A 20,035-nucleotide genomic window follows, 5' to 3' on the forward strand; every position below is an offset into this window, starting at 1 on the left:
GAGAGGCAGCAGCAGGACAGGCTTGTGCAGGCAGCCAGCCCTGGGACACACAGAGCTTTGTGCCTTTGCCCAGCTGAGTTCTGACCTTCCAACCAGACCATGCAGCCTCTGAGGTGGCCAGGTTTGGGATGGAGCATGGGCCACTTGTGTGGGCTTCACCTTTCCTGTGCAGCCAAAAGAACTAACAGAACCAGAAAACAACTGTTGCCAGCTCATGCATTTCTCCTTGAGCACAGCTGTTGCCTCTGATGGGGTTTAGTTTTAATGCCTCTTAGGCTAAGGCATGATTGTATTACTAATTAGCAAGGGACCAAGAACCAACCTAATCACTTGGGTTTAAAGTTAAATAGAAAGGAAAGAACCACAGGTAAAAGAAAACCAGAGTTTGAGACCCATCTGCCTCCTCTGACCTTCCCCTCTCCTCTCTCCAGACTCATGTTTTGAGGGGAAGGGGATCTGAGAAGCTGAAAAGTGACAATCCTAGAGCTGCTGTGCCCTGGGCAGGGCTACCTGTGCTCTGTGCCATTTCTCTGCCCACTCAGTTGTCCTTCACGTCTCAGGGTCTGGATTTTAGCTTTAGACACTGTATTAAACCATCATGTCACACTGCAAGTCTGTGAATAAGCCTACAGAGGGTGTTCAGGGACAGAAACTGCCATGAGGAGCACTGGAGTGGACAAGGCAGTGTGTGGGTCTTGTAAGACAGATCATCCCATAAGGATTTCCCATGGATAACAGTCAGCCTCATGTGCTTGCTACCACTTAAAGCAGAATGAAAAAGGCTTTCCACTGATCCAGGGAGCAGGAGTACAGAGGCAAGCCAGGGAGGCAGAGCAGTAAATTTTCAGTAATGAAGACTATGAAATGATGCAGAACCTGAAAGATTTTACTAGCCGGTGTTCTTCTTATACCCAGGGGAGAACAGAAATGCCTACTGTCATTTCCCAGACACCTGTGAAGGAAACAGGAGGCTGCTCACCTCTGCAGTATTTATACTTAATTTTCTATAACTACATCAAATCAGTATAAATGTGGATTTGTCATGGGGGAAGGAGGACAGTTTTTCTAAATGCACCTCCTGAGCCTCTGCCCATGACACTCATGTTCTTGCTACCTCTGCTTCACTGCATAGCAGAAGCAAGACAGGAATCTTATATCCAATAATTCCTTTCCATCCCCCACAAAGAAAACAAAAATCATGCACTTACTGTCCATAAAACAGCCAAATTTTCAGTCCTACTGATACCTACCAAAGTGATAAGCAAAGCTGGAAGACCATGACTGCAAGTATAAAAGTCTCCCAGCAGTCTCCCAAAATTTTTTGTGGTTTGGTTTGTTTTAATCTCCCAGAACTTTGTAATGTAATGATGGGCTTCAAAGTTCCCCACCCAAACACATTTGAATGAAGACTCTTCCTCACTCTAAGACCAAAGGGGTCATGTTTCCTCACAGACCTGAAAAAAATCAACCTTCATCCAGAGCACAACTTCAAAACAATGTCAGAAGATAAAGCACTTAAAAGCTCCCAGAAAAGGACCTTCTAACTGTGCTCTTGAGAGAGACCTTGTGAACTAGATCCCCCATCAGTTAATCCTGCAACATTAGTAAGGTTTTATAAGAAATCATTAACAACTACATGAAGGAAGCATAGATAGGTTGATAATCTTGTGCATTTTAAATACAAAGGGATCGATTTATTCATCTGCCTGACAGCCTGCACTGTCTTCCTTGGTTTGTTCTCACTTCCTGTCCAATAAGTGCACTTGAAAGACACACTCAGCACATCTCTGCTTCACATGCCCCAGCAGTTTAACAATGGTTAGCCTCAGTTCCTCTGTAATATTTTTCCTATTCAATGACCCATCAGCCAAATAACCCCCTGAACCACAAAACCAGCTTGATCTTGATCAGACTGACAGTGGTCACAGCTGCAAGAAAACAAGTACATGTTTGTTCCTACTGTTCAGCTCCCTCTCTGTTTACAGGTAGACCAGATTCCCCACCCTCAGATCAAATAAAGAGCTAAGTTAGTTACCAGAGGTATCCTCCCAGTCATAAAACAGGTCTCCCTGTGATGAACTGCCCAGAATTAATATATCCCTGCAGCAGAAGCCTTTTGCCAGCTCTCTTTGAACTACAATGGAACATCTGTTGACAATCTCCCGCAGGGTAACTTCTCTCCTCCCCTGTTCTAATCCTCTCTCCCTTTCAGAAGTACACATCAGCTGCCACAGGACAACTCTCACAAGCACTGGAGTGTTTCCTTTCACTGGTATTTCCTGGGACCAGTAGGAAGAGGGATGATCAGTCAGCTCTGATCAGTGTTTTCTTCAAAATTTGCTGTTATGCCCAGACTCTTGAAGCTTTCAATGCTGAATTACATGTTCTGCTTGGAACAAGACAAGATTCATGGGTTCTTGAACATGACTTTCAGCCAGATTTGGACACTCATTTGACTGAGAAGAGTTTTACTGGGGACAACTGCAAAATTAGCACAGTGTTCCTTTGCACTAGTACTGGCTATGCCTTCTGATCACACAGACAAATAAACACAGATAATTGCTTCCATTTCCCTTCTGATAATCTTAAGGGCAAGATGAGAAATTTTGGCCACTTTTTCAAAAGGATCTCAATATTTTTAGGTGGAAGGAAATTGTGGACAAAACTATTTGTGGCTGTCTAGCAGAAAGGGAACTTGCTTTCAAAAAGGACTTAGAGAAGCACTGGGAAAAGATTTTCCTTTGTTTTACAGAGTCTAAGCTGGTGTCATTCATTCACCTCTTCCCTTCTCCTGCAACACACAGCAATTATAAAATTAAGTTATCTCAGAGGGAAATGGAATAAAAAAAAATTCAAACCACATAGGGAAATTTCACAGAGCCCTTTTCTGCCACTGTGGCACTCTATTCTCATAAAACAAATCAGCAACCTCCCCCTTGTGAGCGTCATGGAATTTTCTGTTCAAATAACAACATTTCTCCACCTGTTTTGTGGCAACAAGAGGAAGCATTTTACCAGCACTTGTCAAGTCAGCTGCTCCATATTGGATCGTGACAGGGTAAATCTATGGTCATTCTATATCTGTTCTGTTCCTGCTGTGCATAGTCTCCCTAAAAGGAACAATCCAAGCTCAGCTCTACATCCCAGAGCTTTACATAGCCAACAGTGTAAGCACAGCCCAACATAACACAAAACTTACTGTACAGCTGGGAGAAAAAACCTAAACATTTGAAGGCATTAGTAGAGAAAATACACTAAATTCTCTCCATTTGTTCTGGTCCACCAAGTGAGAGCTCAGAGGACAGGATCACACATCCCATCCCATGGGAGAGGGCTGAAGCAGAGGACTGCAGCTAGGGATCCTCTGACCTTGGAGGGACACCCCCACTGTAGCCAAACACCACAGCATCTCTCTCTGCAAGCCAGCTGGCAGCTGCCAAAGCTGACTGACAAATCACAAATCAGGCCCTGCACCAGTGCCTGTCCCCTGCAGAGAAAGAGCAGAGCACACAGAAAGGGTGGAAGGGGCAGGTCTGAACAAGGGGGCATGAGATGGCAAACAGCAGCTCAGGTCTCTGGCAGAGTGTGGGACTGTGAAGTCTGTGAATGATTCTCAGAATGGCTGTTTCCCTTCCTGGAGCTGCCCCCCTTGGATCAGCCCCACACCTCACAGCTTCCACTTGTGGAAAATCCAGGGCACAAACAAGTCAAGAAGAGTTTGCCCACCCAGGGAAGCCAAGATCCTTTTCCATGTTTTAGTTGTTCCCAACAGTAAAGAGTGCATCTTTTAGTTAACATTAAAGGTCATGCAGCTCCAGCCCAGGCAGGTCATTGCTGAGATCATCACTCCAGCTATTTCCAGCCACTTCTCCAGCACCAGCTCCAAACACAGCCTGGAGACACATGTACAATCTACACCAAAGAATTATCCTTCCCCAGCCTTCTCACCCTATGTGCCAGACCTGAGCACAGCAGAGTCTGTGTCTATCCCCTCCAGCACTGCTGCTTCAGTGTTCCCTGCAATTGTCTCCAACCCTATTTAAAACATCCTCATTTATCTCCCACTGAAACAGAAACACCAACCAGCATCCTCACAAGCCATGTAAACTCAAATAAAACGAGGTGCTCGTGGTTCCAAGTGTCCTAGGCTAGCCAGCTGCTCCTGGGTGCCCCTGTCATGATAACTCCTGCAGGTTTCTGATGCTACCATGTATAAATACTTGCTACAATAGTACAGCAACAGGCAATGAGCTGTTTATTATTAAATGAGGGGGTTTGCTTGAAGGTCTGATCAGTAAATTCTGTACAAGAGTCCCCACCTGGCATGTGCCTCAGAATAAATGTTAGAGAAAAGCTTAACCCTTTGCTGGGACGTGCAGGCTCTTCAGGCCCTGCCCTAACAGCAACCTGACATGTTACAACTGCACCTACAAAGCAGTTAATTGTAGCAGGTTGGCTAGTAAAGTCTGAATCAGCAGGATTAGTAAATTGGAAAAACAGCACACAGGACAGTTTAATATGCCTTACAGCCTCCATTCACAAGAATCTTAAGCATCTTACTAAAGTAGGGCATGAATTTTTTTATTTTAAAGGAACATTAGCCCTTTGTTCCTGATTTCTTTTAATGCTAAGTGTTAATGCAAACACAAGGGGGTTTTATATCCTAAAAGCAAGGCATAAATCCAAAAGGATGAAGAGGCTGAGAGGCAAACCTTCTTGAAGTGAGCAATTTTCACCTTCTCACTGGCTGTGTGTCAGCACCAAAACAAAAATGGAGCCACATTAAAAAACGGTATCTTGGCACTGTCAGAGGAAGTGATAAGTATCATAATTGGCCCTCACATGCAGCTTTTCATTATCCTGACACTACATGGGGAGAAGGATGAAAGAACAGACAGGCACACACATGTTACCTCTGTCTTGGCATAGCAATGCTGCTCTCAGAACTAAGTTTTAAATCTGGCCCAAGTGCTAGGCCACTACTCCAAACTGTGCTGTCTTCCTGCCTTTAGGCACCTGATACTCAGCCCTACCAGTAAAACTGGGCCCAGCAGGAGCCTCTCATCTGTGTGACATCCAGAATGCCCTGAACAGCAGAGCTTTGTCATCCACAGCACAGCAGAAAACCCTTCCAGGTTCTTAAGATGCTGAGGGTGCAGGATCCAGCCACACTTACCTGCAGGCACCTTCATCTCCATGGCACTGGAAAGATCCTTGGAGCTGAAGTGTCTGGGGTAGGAATCTCAGCCAAAGATGGAGAGAACCACATTGCCTATCTCAGCAAGTTCTTGCTTCTCTCTAAAAGAAATGAAAAAAACCCAGAAGATTAGGCCAAAATTTCAAGGAGACTTGCTGAGTCTAAGCATCCTTTGCCTACCTTTTGTGACACCTAGAGAAACTGCAGTTATTCCAATTTAATAGCATTTTCTTATTCTTACATGGCTACAAGCAGTGGCACAAGGCAGCAGAAAACAGGTTCCATGACAGGCAGGAGAACATATTGGCAAAAATGTGCAGACATTGGAATTCACCTGTCTGTGGCACCAATAACTCCAGCCAGCTCCACATTGTTCAGGTTTAAACCACGAGGAATCAATCAGCCACCTCATTTCTGCTCTGAGTCACAGCCACAGTGCCAAACCCTTCCCAGAGAGGGGTCAGTTTGTGCTGGAACAGGACACCTGACCTTACCACGAGATCTCTAAATCAGAGGCTGGAAAGCACATCCCAGACTGTTAGTAACGTTGGAGTAAGTGTGAAACCATTCCTGTGATCTCTTCTTTCCCTGCAGGTGCCATGGATGTTACATCCTTCCAGAAGAGACTTTGCACTTGATCTTTCAGATAAGAGACTGTAGATCTGACTGAAGGATAACACTGACAGTCCCTGACACTTGGCAATGCCTGCTGGAGCAGTTACTGGGGTGAGGATGGGGTGGCACCACTTTGGGGGGTTTTCATGAGCTGTGCCTCATGCAGCAGAAGGCAGCTCTGCTGAGCAATTCAGTTGTGTTTTCAGAGGTGAATGGGCTGGCAGCAGAACCTCTGCCTCCCCACCTAGCCCTGATCACATTGTTCTCTCAAATGTGCCAGCACAATTTTTTCCTGCAGCAGCTCTGTGAAGCACACCACTTCAGGGGAAAAAAAAAACCCAACAAAAAAGCCCGAACAATGACGCACTTGTTAGAACCAGCTCGGCTCCCTGATCAGATTTACAGCACACCAACAACTGCTGTGGCAGAAATTTGGGAGGCGATGTGCTGTGAGGCCAGGGCAGGAAAATGCAGAGAGATTAGAACATTTTAAGCTGATGTTGACAGCACAGACAACATCTCATGAAATCAGAGCTTAACAGGTGGGAGGGTGACATAATAAGGGAAGGCATTAGGCTTTTATAGAAAGAAATAGGGAATCAATATTTAATTACTGGAGAACTGCAATGAAGTTGCATTATTGAAACCATCTCACCAAGCTGATACAATATTTTTTATCAAAGAAAACCTAATAATGAATCTACATTAACTTCCAGACTCAGTGTTCACCAATACTTCCCTACTAATAAAAATAGACATTTATATGCTTGTGGTCAAGAGCTAGAAAGATCAGAAAAACTGACAAGGAATTAAGATGTCCTTTGACTCCATTTCAGTTACCAAATTGTCCTGACTGTTCAAACAATTTGTGTGAGTCTCTCTCTCTCTCATTAGGTTCCTACCTAATGCAGAGCAATTGTTCCTTGCCAGGGTCAGGAAAAGGTTTCAAGAGCTGTGGATGGAAAACAGAAGGAAAATCCTTTCGGTTACCATCAGTACAACATTGTGTCTTTGTAATTTACTATTGTGGAGAACAATGAGATCTAATGATCCTTTTTGTATGAATGCTTCATGATAACACCAAATCACACTGTATGCCACATCATAGCAGCATTAGCCTGAGGGGGATGAATGAAAATGTTGTGGTTTTTCCTAATAATAGAACAAACCACAAAGCCATACCTGGGACACAGACACCTCACAGACACATGGCTGCCTTCCCCAGGGAAGTGAGCCATATTCTCTGGATGCTGTTTTGCTGTAGCACAAAGCTGTCAGGGGGGAGAGAATGGAAGCAGTGACATGAACTCTCAGCCAGACCTGTGACAGTTCAGACATCTGGCAGCTGTCCGAGGGCAGCTGGGGTTGGACAGAGGGGACAATGAAACAGAGCCAAAAAGATCCAAGGATCTTCAACAAGGAAGCTGAGATGTCACTCATTTCTCTCCAGGGAGCAGGGCAGAGCCTTGGTAGGGGGGGTGGGGGAGAGCAAGGCCCAAGCTATCAGAGGTTTGGGGCACAAACAAAGCCAGTTCCCACCAGCTGGGGAGAAAGGAATGTGAGGGATGGGGAAACTGGGAAGGGATTAGAGTTCAGGCATTTCAAATGAGCACCTCGTCTTAAACTCACCAATTATTTCAGTCATTGCAGCAAAGTGCAAGTAAAGTATTGTCCAAACAGCAACAAGGAGACTGCCCTGACAGAGGGCCTGGGTAGGGCACAGTAAGACTCCTGGTTAAACAAGGCAGATGATGAGGTGGCTCAGGGAACACCTCGAAGGACAGATGTGAAGGAACAGCAGGTACCATCCTCCAGCCCACGTGGAACAAGCAGACGATGCCAACCCTCAGGATACAAACATCTCAGAAAGGGGCTGCCTTTAGGATCACAGAATATCCGGTGCTGGGAGGGACCTGTAGGCACCCAGCTTGTGGTAACTGGGAGTGGGGCTGCAGCTGAGCCTCATCCCCAGTGGGTACAGCTGTGCAGGACAGGTGACCAGCACTGAAGGCAATGAGCTATGGAGGGCTGAGGTTACTGACCAGTCACACAGGGTACAGAGGGCACACAGGTGTAAGGCATACAAAATGAGGGCAATAAAAGGCTGGACTGAAGGGCAATAAAAGGCAGAATGTTTCGAAGCCTTCTAATGGGGTGTGGTGCTGTGTGGTGACATTCTGTGTATTGTGGCCATCTTGACTGTGGCATATGCTGTGACAGGGACCCACAAGGATTGTCAAGTCCAGCTCCTGGCTCTGCACAGGACAACCCCAAAAATCACCTGTGCAATTGAGAGCACGGTCCAAATGAACTCTGGCAGGCCCTGTGCTGTCAGCCCTTCCCTTCATGAGCTGCCTCAGAAGGACTGAACGCCCTTCCTGCATTTAGCTTAAGATCAGCTCCAGGAGGGGGCACACACTGAAGTCAAACCTGCCTCAAGCCTTGCCAGTTCAGGATTGAAATGGAAGAGCCCACTCACAGAGCTGGCAAATCTGTCACCTTCTGCATCAGTAAAGCCGGAGCCACACCTGGAAATGAGCTGTGCTCCACAGGACGACAGCAGGATGAGAGATCAGCCCCCAGCATCTCTGAGCTTGCCAATCCAGCAAGCACGAGCTGTCCTGCAGAGCTCGGAGCAGCCGCCAGCCAGCAGCACCCTCCTGTGACACATTCCTGCAGCTCCCAGGCAGCTGCTCCGCCTGACACCGGGAGGGAGCTGCGCTGGCTCCTGCAGCGTGAGTGCTCCTGGGCACCCCCAAATTCCCTCAAGGGGTGTCCCCTCCTCCTGGTGTGTACAAACTGTAAGACTGTGCTCTGTTAGACTGAACTATGTGACCCCTCACCTGAAATACAGGGGACAACCACTTCCAAGTGTTTTCCAGAGGCAGCCTCTGATCCAGCACAGCATTAAGCCCTTCAGAAAAATCTCAGAACAACTGAGAAGAAGAAGGGAGCTGGACAAATAACATACCAACATAGGCAAAACGCTCTTACTTCCAGCATCTAAGATGCAAAGCATTTCTGCCTTATATCCAGCTCTTTCTCTTTCTTGAGCAGGGAGATGGAGCAACCTTGTGCCAGGCTACACTCAGTTTCTTGTTTCTTCAGCAGGACTTCAGAAACCTAGACAAGAAGTGATCTGTGTAAGAGGCTCTTGCAGCTATCAGTGCTTTGGTTCCACTGCCTTTGTTTTCATTGCTTCATAGCTTATGGATCTGTTCCTGCTGGAGCTCTTTCTCTTGTTTTAGTCAATTCACAGACTGAGATATTCAATGATATGGCGGATGGGTTGAAACAGATTTTGTAAAAGGATTACTTACATTTTAGTGCAAGAAATAACATAGTTGATGGTCTGGTGCAACTATACAAGCTGGAAATACAGGGAGATCTGGAAACAACAAACTGTAATTCTAAACATGACTGACAGGATCCATCTGCTCTCCCAGTAGAGAAGGCATGGATGTAATAAGGAGGAACTCTTGGGGTACTAGAAAATACAAGGAAACACCACAAAGCAGTAAATTTGAATATCTGCGGTAGTTCTGTCCCCAAGACCTTGGACAATTGGCGTCCTGCACTTCATAAAACCCAGGACTACAGGCTGGAGAGCATTGCACTAATACTATAAAGCTTGTGATAAGCAGCTATAAAGATTAGGGTAAGGAGATCCAAATCTGAGGCTCAGTCTCCAGTGTGGCAAGTGGTAGGGAACACAGAATCTGCAAAGAACGTGTGTACTTTCAGAAGGGGAAGGAGAGAGGATTGCCAGCACAGAGGCCTCACTATTTCAGCGAGCAGCACCCTCCCACAGGCACAGGTGGGGCTTTCCCACAGAGTGTGAGGCCAGGAAAAGAGGCCTAATCCCTAGCGGGGCACAAGGCGGGAACAGCGAGGGGACCCCGGCCGGACTGCGCTGGCTGAGCATGCTGGGACACGGAGTCCTCTCCGGGGCAGCCGGCGCGGAGGGGAAGGTGCCACGCACTACAACTCCCGCAATTCCTTGCGCGCCGCGCCGTCTCCTAGGAGACGCTGCGATGCGCGCCGGGGGTCCCGCGGGGCCGGAACTACCGCTCCCGTGATGCCCCGCGCGGCGCCGCCGCCGCCATGGAGCGGCGCGTGGCGGAGCAACTCCGCAGCACGCTGGGCCCGCTCGGCCTCGAGGCGCACGCCTTAAAGGTAATGGCGTCACCATGACGTCACTGACACGACGTCACTGCCCGCGAGCTGCGGGAGCCGAGGGAGCGCGGGGCGCGGAGCGGGACCCGGGGCCGCGCAGGGGCCGGGGGCGCCGGGGGTCGGTGCCCCGGGGAGCTCGGGGCGCCCCTCGGCCGAGCGGGGCCGGGCTCGCCCCCGCGGAGCCGCTGCGGCCGGCGCGGGTCGATGCGCAGCGCGGGGTCCGGCCGGCCCGCCCGGCAGCGCGGGGCAAGGTGACCGCAGCGGCAGCGGCTGCTCCGGCCCTCGGTGCGGGCCCCTGACCGGCGGGGTCGGGGTTACGCAATGACACCTCTGCCCCGGCAGGCGGCCAAGTCCTCCGGGCAAGGTTATATTTTAACTGAGCGTGGGAGCACCTGTCTGTGGAAGTGCTGACCACCCCACGGCTCCTCTGACCTCTGTTCTGCCCGTGGCCCCTGCAGCCTCGGCCGCTGTGCCCTGTGCGGCTGTAAGTGCAGGGGCTCCTTCCTTACCTGCCCCGGGCAATCTGCAATAAATCAATCTGCAACATCGAATACAAATCAATCTGCAATAAACGTGCCCTTCCCTCGGAGAGTGTTGTATCTATCACCTGAAATATTTTTATTTCCTGCTGTGATCTTGTTTGCATAAAAAGTACAAGGCAATGAGGTGGTGAGAGAAGTAATGAGATAAGTGCCTCCAGAATTTGGAAAACTCAATGCTGCTTGCCTAGAACATATCAGCAGAATTCAGGGCAGAACCCAGATAAAGACTGTAGCTACGAGATGGGAAACCTTTTGGCCCTCTAGCTCTCTCCAGATTTCATTCTGCCACAGCCAACCCTCGTGCACTGACTGATGTTCACTGGGAAACCAGCAAAGCTTAGATTCACAGCTCTCTAATTCTTTGTAACATTTCAATTCAGCACCTTCAAAGCCCCAAAACTGATTAAACTTAGAGGTTCATATCAGAATGTAAACTTTATAGTGAATCTAGTTTTTGTTCTGAGTTTCTTCATGGGCAGTCTGGCTGCCATTGCCAGCTGCAGAGTTACCATCACAGTAATTTCACTGATTATTTAGAATAACCATTATGTTTCATTTTCAACCTTACTGTTCCATTGCTCAGCATCTCTCTGACTGTTAGACCTGGCCTTGTGGCACCCCAGGAGGGAGGGAATTGTCATAACCTATGAAAAGACTGATGTTACTGTGCAGGGCATTAGGAGTGGAGTGTAGGGGGTTTGGGCCATTTCCTTCTGCATTTGGCAGTTGCAGGTCTGAGCCCTGTCCTGGTCATGCTTCCTGCTGCCCTGGCTTGATCTCTCTTTTCTGGACTGTGTCCAGCCCTGGAATCAAATGTCCCAATGTGGCTGTGTCATGATCCATGTGCTGCTGATAACAAACGTTTTTTGGGGGGGCTTAGCACTGCCAAGAGCTTCACATCCTTCATTCCACACAAGTGTTTCCTGCAGAAGTAGTAAAACATTCAACTTGTCACACAAAACAGAACCACCAGTTTCTTTCTGGCCCAAGATAAGAGAAAAAAAAAATCAAACCTATAAAAGCTTTATCTGACCCAATCTGATTTGCATTGGCAAGACTGATTGCTCATACTTCCCTCTAGGTTTCTGAGTAGAGCTGGATAAAGGGCAGACTGGAGCTGGATGCTGTGTGTGATTCTTATCTCACAGCTCACAGCACAGCTTCCCCAAACTGAATCCTGGAGTGCAAAACAACTTGGTTTGAAAGGAAGGCCCTGGGCAGGTTGCCCATCTGGGTTGCAAATGAAGGGGGCTGCAGTTATTTCCACATTTTTACATTCCTGCATGTCCACTAGAGTGGTGTCTGTGTTCTAATGGAAATTTGTGTTTCTTTGCCAAGGTTGGGTGGTACAATGCTGTTCTCCAGCCAGCCTTCCACCTCCCCTACCCAGATGACACGCTGGCCTTCGTGGTCCTCAGCACGCCATCCATGTTCGACAAGGCCCTTAAGCCTTTTGTGAGCAAAGAACGGTTAAAAATAATCAGAGATCCTGTGGATCAGTGTGTTTCCCATCATTTATCACATGTGAAGGAGGTAAGAAGCTGAAATCCCCATTCTATGTAGTGCTGTGGCACATAACCAGGTGGGTTGAGCAGCAGACAAAACCCTGCAGGCTCCTGCCCTGCTCTTTGGGAGGGTGAAGCATTATTCATGAAGGAGGGAGCATCAGCAGGCTTGGGGTGTTTTACCTGCGTGTTCTGCCTCTAGGTTACATCTCACAGCTGTGAGGGAGCTCTGCAGGCACAGGCTGAATGCCCACAGCCTCCAGCCTGCTGACAGAATTCAGCAGCAGGATGTTGGACTCTACAGGCTTCACATGTGCCTGATTTGCTGCCATCTAGCAGTCCTGGAGTGGCAAGGCTTTTTCCATGAGACTGGGCTGATGTTTTTGTATTTTCTTAGAAATTCCCTGACCAGAGGGTGGATATCATGTTTGATTACGAGCTGCTGCCGAGCCGAAAGCCCAAGTTCCTGGCACAGACAGCTGCCCACGTTGCTGGAGCTGCATATTACTACCAAAGGAAGGATGTGAAGCTCGATCCTTGGGGGAAAAAGGTGAGGCAGAAACACAGTCTGGGAAGAACCATTGAACTGCAAACATTGAACTGTACAGTGATTGTTTGCTCACTAGTCACTAGTTCATCTTGCAGGAAGCTACAAAGTCCAGAGCACATATAGGTTCATAAAATGTTTCAGGTGGGAATTGGAAGCTTCCAAGATTCTTCAGGGTAGTAGGGAGATGTCATGGAGAGAAATATCTTGATCTGTTAAACCTACTTAGATAGAAGAATAAATGGCAGTGTAAAGGAAAACCTGTTGCTTAGAGCATTACAAACTGGGGGGAAATGCTCTGTGGTTAATTTCTGTAATAGATTTGCAGAAAAGAACCTCTCCCCACATTCCAGGGAAGTGTGTGTGGGCACAGGAAAGTGGGAGTGAAATGCAGTGCTTCGAGCCACATGTTCAGAAAAGTTTTCCCTTCTGCTCTGTACAGCTCTCCAAGAGAAGGTTGGGAGAGAGAGAAGCATCTGATGGATGCTTTGAACTCTAGCCTTGATTAGACACAAAGTGAGGTGGCCTGGATATTTTTCTTTTTTTGTTCCAGAAGATCTTTGGCGTTTGTATCCATCCCAAGTACGGTGGCTGGTTTGCTATCCGGGCTCTGCTGCTCTTCCCGGCCATCCAGGTGCCGTTCCTGGAGCAGCCCCCCCCTGTGGACTGTGTGAGCTCCGAGGAGAAGAGGATTGAGCTGCTCGAGCAGTTCAATTTCCACTGGCAGGACGGCCGCTACAGGGACATCATTGAAGTGAAGGAAAGGTACTCGGAGGAGCAGAAAACCTACTTTGCCACTCCTCCAGCCGAGAGATTGCGGCTGCTGGGGCTCTCACAGGAAGCGCAGAGAATCACATTGCACTGAGAAAGCGGCTCCGCGAGGGCAGAGGGCAGCAAAGGGCAACTCATGAGCGCGGCTTTTCCCGGTGCCGAGGGGGAGGAGGAGGAAGGAGGAAGGTTATGCTGGTACAGACATGGCAAATCCGAGCAGCCTCAATGCAAACAGTGCAATCAAAGCTTCCCTGAGAGAGGAGCACTGCTCTGCCGTCTGTGCTGGTGCTGCTGCTGATCTGGGGTGGAGCCCAGTAAGCTGCCATTAGCCTTTGGCTGGGAGTAGTTTAGACATCCTGGCAAATTTAAAGCCATGCTACTTGGAGTAGTTTAGACACCCTGGCAACTCCAAAATCCATGCTGCTTATTAGAAAAATCACTTTTGTTCTCAATAATTTTCTTTCTGAATGTTCTATTTTTATTCTTTGTAGGTTTAAAAATACATCAATCATTGAACTACTTAGTTAGATTTTGGCTAAACTTGGGGCAGGTACTTTTTTAGATGTTGCCAGCATTTTATTAACCCTCCCTAGGGAACACATGTCCAGTCTTTACAGCCTTGCCTAGGTCACATTTAAGCATTTATCCATTCACAGAGCTGACTGGAATTAATATTTGGAAAGATGCTGAGTAATGTCCGTATGATTGGAGGTTTTATTCACGTTAAGATAACTGACTGGAAAAGACAATTCTCGTGGCCTTTTCTATGGTAGACCACATTTGTGTTAAAAGTATTTTTCAGTGCCAAAAAGTATTTTTCTGGCACAGCCCCCCCCCACAGTTACTGCCACAGTTTCCTGGTGTGCTTTCTTTGTGGGAAGGATTGTAAACCTGCACACATGTAAAAGCCATGGCACAAGGCCTTGTCACATGCACAGGCAAACAAGCACAGAAGAAAGGGAAATATTAATGACATTTATGTTACTTATATTGCTGGATTAAACATGTTCAGACAGAAGCAACATTTTTTCCATGACTTTGTCCTGTTACATTTGTTCAGAGGCTACAGTGCACCTGGAAATCAGGAATTAATTTCTCTTTGAGCAATTTGAGGCTCAGACCTCGTTAAAGTAATATAATACATTAAAATAATATTTTGTGGGAGTTGTTTTACTAGACTGCAGTGCAATGCTGCAAATGGACAGGCACTTTTTTCCTTTTGAGGGTACTAACATGATGAAGAAATACTCACTTTGCAGAACTGAGCCCTTTCTTTTTACGTTGGGATTCTTCAAAGCTTTGGAGACTCCACCAGGACGGTTGCCTCACCATTGTTCACTGCTTGATACAGTTGCTCACAGTCAGTACACTAACTCATTGTAATCCAAATTTAGGATAACAAGTTTGCTGCCCTGTAAACAGAGTCGTGAGCGTGTGATCACTGGGTTTGTTCACTACATTTGCTGTTACAAAAAAGTCTTTGTTGCTTTCCATGCTTTGTTCATCTCTGACTAAGGCAGACACCTGACATAGAATGTGATAGAGGTATTGTGATGTTTAATTTAAGGTAAAGAATGAAATTTGTTTAAAATCTGTTCTTTTGTTACAGAATTACTCCTGTTTCAAATTTGTTTGATGTTTCAGAACTTTGAAACTGAACTGTAATTTACCAGGGGCTTGAGGTAATGGCTCATACTCATAACAAAGACAAAATACTGATTCACTTAGAAGGATAAATATAGATTTTAATCAAATCTATCTTTTTATATTACAATTTAAAGTAAATTATTTTGATCTTTTGGTATTGATTTCTTACAAATATTTAATATTTTGTCTTAATTTATTAAACAGATTACCGTGGTCAATGCATTTCAATTTCTGTAATTTTTTCTCTTCAAATGGTATTTTGGTTACTAAATATACAAAGTTGTACGTAAATCTCAGTACTGAGTATTTTTATTTAAACAATGCAGTTCTTAACTTGTGGAGAACTCAAGATGTTCAAGAGAGAATCAATAATGTTTTTTTTAATATCCTGAAAAGAGTGAGCTACCTAAGACACACACAGTCCAGTATCTGCAAACTAAGGGAAAAAATGGTTATCTTAGCAGAAGGTGGTAAACTATTTTCACAGGCCACTGGGATATGAAAAATAAAACCTGAATCACATTATGAGTAAGTCAAATAAAGGTTTATCTTTCCCAGGTCACTTCAGCAAAAGCATTATAACAGCAAGCACCATGATAGTGCACTTCTCATTTCTTCCTCTCTTCTTAACAGTAACAAAAGTTCCAGATATCCAGTGAGACATAACTGAGGGACTTTCCCTCAATAGCACTAAAGTAAGGCCTGTGGGTACTGGAATTTTTACTGGTTAAAACCTATTAGTGAACAGTGATCTGTGTTCCTTGTGCTTCTGGGAATACACAGTTGTGTCAGGCAGAACAGAGTGCAAATATTTAGCAATATCCATTCCTGCTACAGTGATTTTGGAGTGACTTGGACTGGGCATTACTTTCTCTCAGGCAGCTCACTGAGATCCACAGCTGCACAGTGAGATACACAGTGAGTAGATTTCTCCCCTTGCTGGTTGCAGTATAATGGCCTTTGTTTTATAAAATTGAAGTTTGAGAACCTGTTTGACTTACCTCATCTCTTGGGACAAGACCAGACATGGTGAGGAATGGATCAGCCTTGGATCCTGAGGCATTGTGAAGGCATTCTTAGTTTCAGCCCTTGCAAATGTCAAACAAGTAATTGCAAATACGTGGATAGATTTACTAGTTCAAGCATCACATTTTACATTTTTTAAGCAAGTTGTTCTCTAAATCCTAGTTTTTAAACATTTATTAAAGACTCTTCCTCAGTGTAACCTGTAGGGTGAGTATTCAAGAGCTGAGCAGGAAAAATAAAAGAAATTAAAAGCTATTTGAATTTAAATTCAGTTTTAGCAACAAGGTATTCAGTACATTTCAAGCTAATAAAATGTTTATGGAGAATTAATAAATTTGTAATAGCTTCATGCATTTACCATCCTTCTATCCTTAGTTTTTCCCTATTTTTTATTTTTCCCTAAAAATAACTGAGATTTTAATAACAATTAAAGATTTGACAGACAATACCAATTAAATACAAAGCACAATCTAACCTGGTTACCAACAACCATCAGTTGTTGCTCAGAAAACACCTCCAAAAACACTGTTGGTGAGTTTTGGTACCAGTTTGAATCAGTTACATCTCAGTGGTACAATAATAAACACTAAAGTTACTTTGCAGCATGAAGAAGAGCGTGGCAAACTTAATTCCTGATACTGACTTTTTCTTTCTCCCATAAAAAGAGTGGCTTGTAGCAATGCTGCTTTCCTCTGAACTACGGAAAACTAAAGATGCTTTGCTGTGTAAATGTGTGCTGGTGTGTCAATCAAAAATAGCCAAACTTAGGAGAGCAGGGAACTCTTCTAGTTTGTTGTTTTGATGGGGGTTTTAAAGTCTCATTTGGGTTGGGTTTTTTGCTATGTTTTTGTTTTGGGGTTTTTTTAGACCTAGATTGCCCTCCTCTGGATCAGAAGCATAATTTTTCTCATTCAGTATAATATTCATGGTCTTTTATTCATTTGTGACCAAATGCACCTGGAAATCAGGAATTGATTTCTCTTTGAGAAGTTTGAGGCTCAGTTGGTGTAACTGCTATTTGACATGGCTTATATTTCTGAAAATGCACATTGACTTGAATTGCAATTGAATCAAAAACCCCCAAGTTAAGAATAGTGGCAGCTACTGCTCAGTGCCACTGTGGTTATCAGCACTCTTTGTTAAGCCTCATGCAAAAAGTGTGTTTAACAAATTAGCTTTGAATCCTGCCTTCAGCAGCAACAGTTCAAAACTCTTCCTCTGAGGGAAGTGGTTTTGCTGCCCACTGCAGTGGAGAAACAGCTGCACCTCTGCAAGCTGAACTTTCAGAGATTCATCTACCAAAATAGAGAAATGTATTCATGAGAGGGGTTTTGCTGTTACACTGGCTTCCTGTGCTGTCATATATCCTGTGACAGATCATCCATCATGTTTCCTTCGGAAAACAGAACAGGGCACTTCCCTTCTAGGTTTTCAAGGAGGAAACAGAGCACCAAGGAACACAAATGAGCTTTTCTTTTCCCTCTGTACTCAAGAAGATGTCCACATTCCTTAGGAAATACGGTGGGAAACTTGAAAGAATTGAATATTTTGTCATAAAATAAGCAGTAAGATATTTAGTGGAATGATTAAAATATCTCCAGTAATATACCAAGATCTGCAAAATGTGATCATATATGCATATAAATATTTGAAATGGCTACTGTCATTCATTAATATTACATCTATAATTCTCATGTTATCTTTGTTGATGTTTGTACACAACTCAGTGAGAAAGCAAATTTAATAACTGCACGTTTTCTTTTCCCCCAAACGCCTTGAAAGTTCTGAAGATCAGACACATTTACACTAAGTTGCTTGGAGTTTTTTCCTTGTGTAGAACAAACCATGAGACAGGAAAATTCCTTTAAGTGCATTACAGAAGGAGTAGAGGGATTTTCCTTTTTTTCCTAAATTTATGCAGAATCATAGCTCTTTCTGTGAATGCATTAATTTCATGTCATTAACCTTTTTTCCAGTATTGTTCAGACTAGTCTTCCTGAATCATTCACTGTTGCTTCAGTCTTCCAAAATGTAAAAAACTGCCCTATTGTTGTAAAAAGTGAATTTGATGAAATACATCAATTTTAGGCTATGATGTTTTATTAAGTGTAGATAGAAGACTTTTTTTCCTTTCTAGACAGACGATATTGGTTTTACTCATCAGTGCAGATAATTCAAAAATCTGTTGCTGTGGAATATGGGACATAAACCTACTGGACTTGGTGTCAGAGGACAATGCAACCTTAATGACTTCACCTATATTTAGTCACATATCTGAGCTCAAACAGAAACATTCTAAATTCAGACACGTGTCCCCATAACATGTACAGTGATTCAAGTTTCAGGTGAAAGAGCCAAATTTCACATAGAAGCAAACCTTTCATCACTAGGTGTGGTGAGAGTTGCTTCCCACAGGCTCAGCTCTTGTTCAGGAACACTGCAAACAACTCACAGCCCGTTCTCCTGCAGCCACCCAGGGCTGTGCAGCACAGGACTGTTGGTAATGCAGAGTTTGTCTGACTCTACATTAAAGGCAAACTTCTGTGTTTTCTTTCCAAGGATTAAAAATAGAGCTACTATATTCATGAGCAAAAACCATTTCTTTGATTTCTTTGTTCAGTGTTCTCTTTGTATGTACCATTAAATTCTATTTTAAAAAGAAGACACTAACACTTTCTGAATTAATTGTCTAAGCATGGTACATTCCACTACTCTGCACTTCCCTCGTTTCACCCTTTGCAAATTAGAACCAAGACATTTCTGGTTTAAGTCCTCTGTCAATCTAGAAATATGCATCAGGATGAACATTTGCAGACTGTCATGTAATACAATACTGAACACCAGAGCCACTGAAAATTTCAGACTATTAATACAATAAACCTGAGTATTTTAGCATAATCTTTACATAACTTATTTTGATGTGTAACATTACTAAAAGCTGCTTTCATGGAGCTTTTGCAAACAGACTTTCCTAACCAAAGGGCATAATTTTGCAATACCTGTGAGATGCTTGCTTTTGTTCTTTGAACTTCATTGATTTGCTGGACAATCCAATAACATATTCAACAAAGGCCTGATAAAAAGGATGGAATACTTGTTAAGAAAATAGTACTTTTAAACATTAGTAACTTTTTATACTGTTTCTCAAACCTACTGAGAAGCTCGCTTTGTAACAAAGTGTAATTCTTTAAACATTAAGAGGCAATTTCTTTCTTCTAAGCATCTAAATATAAACATGCAGTTGTTAATTTTGAAATTACTAACTCAGAAGTTGTACAAAATCTAGTAGAGGTTAGATTCTGTGTGTTTACTATCGAACATCACACCCTATATATGCCAAGATATAATATATAGAATTTCTGTCTGATGCACAGCTTTGTATTATACATTCCAAAAAAATCAAGTTGGTCCTACACAAACACTATTATCTGAAAACTTAATTACAAATATCTACCACAAACATGAGGGAATTTTTTTTTTTTTTTTTAATTCTAGATAATTTGAGAGCACAATGTGTGTGTATTGGGTTTGTGTGGCAAAGTTTGGTAGCAGAGGCAGGGGGTGACAGGGGTGAGAAGCTCCTGGAAGCTTCCAAGGGAGCCAACAGCAGCCATCTGTGGGATAACAGAGCTAAGAAGGGGGACAATTGTGCAACAACCTGCAGCTGCAGAGAGAGAGGGAGAATGTGAGGAACAGCTGGCAGACACCAGGTCAGTGACAAAGGAGGAGGAGGTGCTCCAGAGCAGATTCCCCTGCAGCCTCATTATTTCTCATTATCCTACTCTAATTTGATTGGTAGTAAAATTAAGCCAATTAACTTATCTCTCCCTGTCCTTACCTTGACCCATGAACCTTCCACTATTTTCTCTCCCCTGTCCAGCTGAGGAATGCTTACATAAATCCCCAGGAATCACAGCAATCAGCAACAAATTAAGAGATCTAGGATAGAGACACAGTAATATATATTTCAGTTTTCCTTCACCTGACTGTTCTAAAGAAATAAATGAGT

The 20,035-nt window shown here is 44.5% G+C and overlaps 1 protein-coding gene across 2 annotated transcripts; it reads left to right on the top strand.

Moving 5' to 3' along the window:
• The first annotated feature begins 9,899 nt into the window (after nt 1-9,899).
• Nucleotides 9,900-16,360, top strand: MMACHC (metabolism of cobalamin associated C). 2 transcript variants are annotated; one of them, XM_059478625.1, is made up of 4 exons: nt 9,900-9,988; nt 11,869-12,063; nt 12,433-12,585; nt 13,136-16,360. In XM_059478625.1, the coding sequence occupies exons 1-4, from the start codon at nt 9,917-9,919 to the stop codon at nt 13,445-13,447; spliced, it is 732 nt and encodes a 243-aa protein (XP_059334608.1). In that variant the 5' UTR covers nt 9,900-9,916; the 3' UTR covers nt 13,448-16,360. The 2 variants fall into 2 exon arrangements, with proteins under 2 accessions (XP_059334608.1, XP_059334609.1); XM_059478626.1 differs by having other exon boundaries at nt 13,139-16,360.
• Nucleotides 16,361-20,035: the final 3,675 nt, after the last annotated feature.

The sequence above is a fragment of the Ammospiza nelsoni genome, chromosome 9, assembly GCF_027579445.1.
Source record: "Ammospiza nelsoni isolate bAmmNel1 chromosome 9, bAmmNel1.pri, whole genome shotgun sequence".
Taxonomy (NCBI): Eukaryota; Metazoa; Chordata; class Aves; order Passeriformes; family Passerellidae; genus Ammospiza; species Ammospiza nelsoni.